The sequence below is a fragment of the Miscanthus floridulus genome, chromosome 13 (assembly GCF_019320115.1).
Source record: "Miscanthus floridulus cultivar M001 chromosome 13, ASM1932011v1, whole genome shotgun sequence".
NCBI lineage: Eukaryota > Viridiplantae > Streptophyta > Magnoliopsida > Poales > Poaceae > Miscanthus > Miscanthus floridulus.
The window spans coordinates 43,917,803-43,923,808 of NC_089592.1; the positions used below are offsets into that span (position 1 = coordinate 43,917,803).

General features: G+C 42.9%; 1 protein-coding gene across 1 annotated transcript; it reads right to left on the minus strand.

Moving 5' to 3' along the window:
* Window positions 1-2,781: 2,781 nt before the first annotated feature.
* On the minus strand, window positions 2,782-5,768 carry LOC136500603 (heterogeneous nuclear ribonucleoprotein 1-like). The gene is made up of 6 exons (XM_066495997.1): window positions 5,600-5,768; window positions 5,457-5,497; window positions 4,388-4,551; window positions 4,129-4,228; window positions 3,864-4,036; window positions 2,782-3,632 (listed from the first exon to the last, which is right to left on the minus strand). The coding sequence occupies exons 1-6, from the start codon at window positions 5,638-5,640 to the stop codon at window positions 3,102-3,104; spliced, it is 1,050 nt and encodes a 349-aa protein (XP_066352094.1). The 5' UTR covers window positions 5,641-5,768; the 3' UTR covers window positions 2,782-3,101.
* Window positions 5,769-6,006: the final 238 nt, after the last annotated feature.

The window sequence follows — 6,006 nt, forward strand, 5'->3', positions numbered from 1 at the left end:
ATTTGTTAGTTTAAACCCTTAAACCTATGTTGATGATCATATTCATGCCCTTATACAAGTTATATTGACGGTTCATGATGATTGTTAACTACCGTCAACAACCAAGTTTAGGGACCGACGATGAATACCTTGAGAGTTCATGGACTTGGATGATACCGTTGGCCAAGTTTAGGGATCCATAGATAGCACTTTGAAAGTTCGGGGACCAGGATGACACCTCCGACCACGTTTAAGCACCGGCGGTGAATTTTACTCTTTCTTGAATTAGTGGCCGGGCACCCACCAGACAGGCGGTCCGGTGTGCCAGACAGGCGGTCCGGTGCACCGGATAGGGCACCGCCTATTTTCCTAGAGACATGTGATTTCAGAGTTCATGGTTTCCATTCACCAAACAAGATGTCTAGCGCAACGGACATGCTGTCTGATGTCTTGTCCATCGTACACAGTAACGGCTAGTTGGGGGGCACCAACCATGCTAACAGTGCCTGTCCGGTGACCCCGAAAATGCTGAATGGAGAGGTAACAGCTAGTTCCTTGTCTTGGAGCTATTTATACCCCTCCATCTCGTGCATTGGAGCCCTCTTGCCCGTTTGTTCAGTTGAGAAAAAACATTGGAGAGCAAGGAAGTGCAAGAGCCTAGTGGGGTGATTGAGATTTAAGAATCGCAAGATTAAAGACCTCATTAGTGCAAAGAGAGTAACATGTGTACATCCACTCTTCTCATTAGGCTTGGTTGGGTCAAGTGACAGTTCGTGCTTGTTACTCTTGGTGATCGGCGTCACCCAGACGACTTGGTGGTGATTGGGGTGATCATCTGGTGAAGCTTGTGGATGATCCAACTCATCTTGTGAGCGGTTGTGGGCGATTCACCACATTGGAGTGACAAAGAATCAGTCCAGAGAGAGCACTCGGTCCTTGCGCGGATCGAGGGAGGGCAATGCCTTTGCAGTGGCTGCTCCAACGAGGACTAGTGGGGAGTGCTGACTCTTCGATACCTCGAGAAAACATCACCATGTTCCAATCCTCCTCTTTACTTTGAGCATTTACTTTTGAAGAATTCAATTCATATCTTTATATTCCTAGAATTACCATGTTAGAGTAGTATTGAAACCTAGGCTACAAAACTTTTGTGTGGTACAATAATAGATAACACTTCTAGACACAAAGGGTGAAATGGAATAAGCAGTAGGACTTAATTGTTAAGTGAAAATTTAGATTAGCCTAATTCACATCTCCTCTTAGGCATCTTATCTTTCCTTTCAGTGTGCAAGCTCCGAATAGGGTAAGCTAGTCTGGCATTTCGACGAGGATGTCGAATCCTAAGGGCTGATTGTAACATTCCCGTCTAAATGGGCCGAATTTCGGTTGGGCCAAGGCACCGTAACTACGCGCGTGGGCTATGGTCCGAGGCTGTAGCTGGGGCACTGTAGCGGACGCATCACCGGCGTCCAGTCAACGTTCACGTGAGTTACTGTAGCATCACGAAACACTGTGCACCCAGGCTTTAGTCCTGGGCTTTGAATTCTAGGACAGCCAACCGTTTTGCGTGAAGCAATGACAAAAGCGCAAGCGAGTTGCTGCGTAGATGAGACCCACTCCTCGGTAGAGTGGGCCCAACGACGTGCGCGCTGCAAATAACTTAAGGGCTCGTTCGTTTGACCTGAAACAGAGGCAGGAACTATTCCGACCGGAGGAAACTTATACAAACTGGACACACAATCCTGGCTGGATTAGTTCCGGGCTATGGTTCCTCGGGAACCGAACAGACCCTAAGCGAGACGAGACCGAAGTCCAATTCCGTGGACATCGCACAGGTGCAAATCGAGAGTTGTGGCGCACGTGAATACTCAGATGGTCAAATTGTGTGTAGGCCTTTCATATGTGCATACGGGCACCGTGGTAGGAGGTTACGTGCTTGTGCCTAATGGCGTACAAAAAGTGTGCATGCACTCTTTTTTTTTATTCACCCTTGATGCAAATTCTATAATCGACAGAGTTCACATAGATTGCAGCGTGCAAGCCATGCCCTAGTCCCGCAAGCACATTTTTTCGGCTGGGATTCACTTATGTTGACCGGTCAAAAAAATCATAATTTGATGAAAATTCAAAAGTCGGGGCTAGTTTACAACTTGGGGCAGGATGAAAATTCGAAATAGGCCAAAACTTTTTGGCCGTTTGATTGTCTCAGGCCGAACCGAAATGGAAAGATTCCACTGAAATTCAGGCACAATCCCAGAACCCTGCCAAGAACCAGTTCGGTGGAAGCACCACAGTTGTGTAGCACGCTAGAGCTGGAGGCGCCAAAACATGGCTTCACCGGCTTTGCTTCCACGGTTCATTTTACCCAGGGCAGAGAAGAAGTCCTCTATGTCACAGTAATACACATTGCTGCTACAGTATCTATCAGAGGGAGATGGCCAAACTGGCCCTCAGAACCTGAACGGATGTAGAACGATGCTGCTGCCCCAATGTTATTAAGATGTAATTACGAAGGTGATGATATTCAAATCACCGACATGGTGAAAGGGAAAAACAGTCAGCATCGACATAAAAAGACATGAACACCGGTGGGAATATATCATTTAATAACAGCGTCAAAGCTTCACATGAAAGCATGTGAACCACTGTATAAAAAGATCAATCTAGCTCTAAGTACAACTTAATCCATCGAACTCCAAACAAATAACCTATGCAGACCCGCGGATGTAGATAATAAAGATAAAGAAACAAGACAACACTACTGTAACTACATGTAAAGAAACTGCCAGCAGTGTTCGCCCCTTAGGTTAAGTTAATATTCGTAAACACAAAGCAAACTATACTAACAAAGAACACATGCATATACTAGCGGCTAGCTTTGATAAGTCACTAAGTTTTCTATCTATAAAGGTGCATGGCATATTAAGTATGCTTAAATTCCAATTCTCATTACTAAAACAATGGTTTAAATTTCTACAAGTTGATCTAACAGTACTTCCTAATACAGAAAACTGAGAATATTGAACTTCAGTGGATCTTTTAAATGCAGATGATCTCTTGAGCACACATCTAGAATTGATCTTCTGGAAGCTTCTCTAGCAAACAGCAGCACTGGTGATTTTCTATCTTCCATATGGATGGTAACGACCAGCAGCACCACTGCCACTAGTGCTACCATAGCCTGTCCTAGCACCATAAAGCCCACCGGTGCCAAACCCAGCACCAGTATTAGCCCCTGAAGAATCATAACTAGGACCATAGCTAGAACCACCATAGCCCCCGGCATCACGCCCGTATGCACCAGCTAATCCACCAGCATAACTGCCACCACCATACCCGCCACCAAAGCCGCCTCCATAAGTGCTACCATAGCGACTAGAATAAAGGGAGGGCTCTCCACGGTATCCTACTAATGCTCCACCATAAGTAGCATAGCCGCTACCATAATCACCAGGACCATAAGCACTATTGTAACCTCCAGGCCTAGTGCCAAAACTTCCAGGTGATCTATAAGGACCAAAACTACCACCATAATTGTAAGAGCTGCCAAATCCATCATAACTGTCTGCATATGGACGGCCCCTAGGTTCGCTATCAAGTGAACGAGGTGGTTGGTTAGAGGGTTTCTTTGGTTCTGCCTTCTTGATCTCCACCTACAACAAAGCAAGAAAGTCAAACCTATATTTATTTCAAGTTTGTTTACCTCCTAGATTGGAGAATAACCTGCCACTCATATAAGAGCAAAACTAAAGCAACTGAAACAAAAAGACCCAATAAGATGTGCTCTATAGACTTAACTAGAATACCACAATTTGTTACTGTGTGAAGTCTTGACCGCAGGAAATAAGATTTACAAAGCTTAGAAAAGCTACATGATGCCTCACCTGAGAACCATTTAGATCAATCATATTGCCTTTCTTTGCTAATAAATCATCTACCGCTTTTTCTGCATCAAATACTATAAAACCAAATCCACGTGACCGGTTGGTTGTATGGTCACGGATGATTTCATGCTCCACAACCTTTCCAAACTTGGAAAAGAATTCCATGAATTCATCTGTCAATTCAAATTATGTCACCAAATTCAATTTACTATGCAGGACAAAAAGGCACATTTGCTACTATGCAGCCAAGGAAACACAAATATACCTTCTTTTAGAGCTGAGGGTAATCCACCAACAAAAATCTTCTTCGTCTTGAAATCTTTCAAGGGAGCAGCTCCCTTAGGGATCGTTCTCTTAATTTCAACCTGCATTTTAAGAGTAAATGAGATTTCAAACTACATACAGAAGTGCTTCTTATGTTTACTATATCTTTTTTACTATATGTTTTCATGAAACAGGATGTACTGTGAGCTAATACAGAGTGAGACAAAGGTATAAACCAAAGACAAAACCGAAAAGTTTACCAGCTTTCTATTGATAACATGCTCATCCTCAATCACTCTGTCAACAACAGTGGGATCAGCAAAGGTAATAAAGCCAAAGCCTCTGGGCTTTTGAGTGTAGCGGTCCTTCATTATGACAGCATCAATTATATCCCCATACTTCCCGAAATGTTCTTTGAATGTACCTGAAAAGTCACGAAGTAAAGCAGTTGGTTGTTGAAGGTCCAAGAATAAACCTTGCAGGTAAAGGCAATCTAAATATCTTCCATGAAAATTATCATGACCTTTTACTTGAACTTACAGAAAATAAATGTCACAAAATCAGTACAGCTCCAAACTAGTTAGCTAGTTTACTAAACAATCATACCACAGGCCCAATTAACCAGCTCACAACATAAACAAAGGCATATATCCTAAAAATCCGTCAGGAAGAAAAATTTGAAGTATACGTTTTGTCGCTGAATGTTACAGTATTTTGCTTTGAGAACTTCTCTTGTAGATACCATTAATGTAAAGCGATTGTGTTTAGCCATAATTTAAAAGATGACAAGTTGCCATAAAATACTATTAGCAATGGGGATAAAACCACCATAAATTGTCAGGCATCAGGCCATTTCCCAAGAACATGGAAATATAATAATACAATGTATTATTGTACCTCACAAATTTAATGAAAGGATGAACTCCACCTATAATTCGAACTCAACAACGTGAGACTGTAAGAAAATTAGCTAAATAAATAATTACCAAGTTAACAAATCATCAACAAACAAGAAATCAAGGGCTAACTCCTCTCCCGACTCGACAAAACAGAAAAAGGCATAACTCAGTGCTCCCAAATCAAGTTAGACATGCTTCCTTAGTAAGGGTAGTCACATGCTAAGCATACACTGAGACACGAAATTAACTACAACTAACTAATCAACACTGGATCGAGTAAACTAGCGTGCACAAAAGATGATGAACTGCCATTACAAGCAACGAGCAACCAGATCTGAGGGAATACGAGAAAACCCTAGCTAATACAAGGAGAAGACGGCAGAAAAAATTGAAATCCGCTAAAAGCCAAATCTGTAGGGGATCCGCGTACTCATGCTTGTGTCCTTGGAGAGCCCGCCGATGAAGATCTTACTGCACGAAGCCCAAAAGCATAGCAAAAAGAATCAGCGAAAACTGTTCCCTTGGTTCGGAAAACAACTCAATGGCCATACTACGCGAGGGGAAAGGACTCACGCAGGGCTGGCGCCGTCTAACTCCTTCATCTTGCCGGCCATCTCGCAGGAGATCGGAGCTAGGCAAAGGATGGGTTTCTAGTGCGGAGAGAAGACCGGTGCCGTCGACTTCGAATGAGGGCTACGCGAAGACGCGTGCGTGTGATATCCACATGTTCCTGTACTGTTGTGCCACCCTTCGGATTAACCAGCTTTTTCTTTTGCAAAAGTCAAAAGGCAACCAAGGTCTTATTTAGTTTCAAAAAAAATTCTCAAAAAGTGCTACAGTAGTCATCCCATCGAATCTTATGATACGTACATGGAGCATTAAATATAGACGAAAAAAACTAATTGTACAGTTTGGTTGGAAATCGCGAGACGAACATTGTAAGCCTAATTAGTCCATAATTGAATACTAATTGCCAAATA

Coding starts and splice junctions, on each gene's coding strand:
- LOC136500603 (XM_066495997.1), bottom strand. CDS start 5,640: ATGGCCGGCAAGATGAAGGAGTTAGACGGCGCCAGCCCTGC. Junction 4,229..4,387: donor ATGTTATCAATAGAAAGCTG/GTAAACTTTTCG, acceptor CTTAAAATGCAG/GTTGAAATTAAGAGAACGAT. Junction 3,633..3,863: donor TTGATCTAAATGGTTCTCAG/GTGAGGCATCAT, acceptor GCTTTGTTGTAG/GTGGAGATCAAGAAGGCAGA.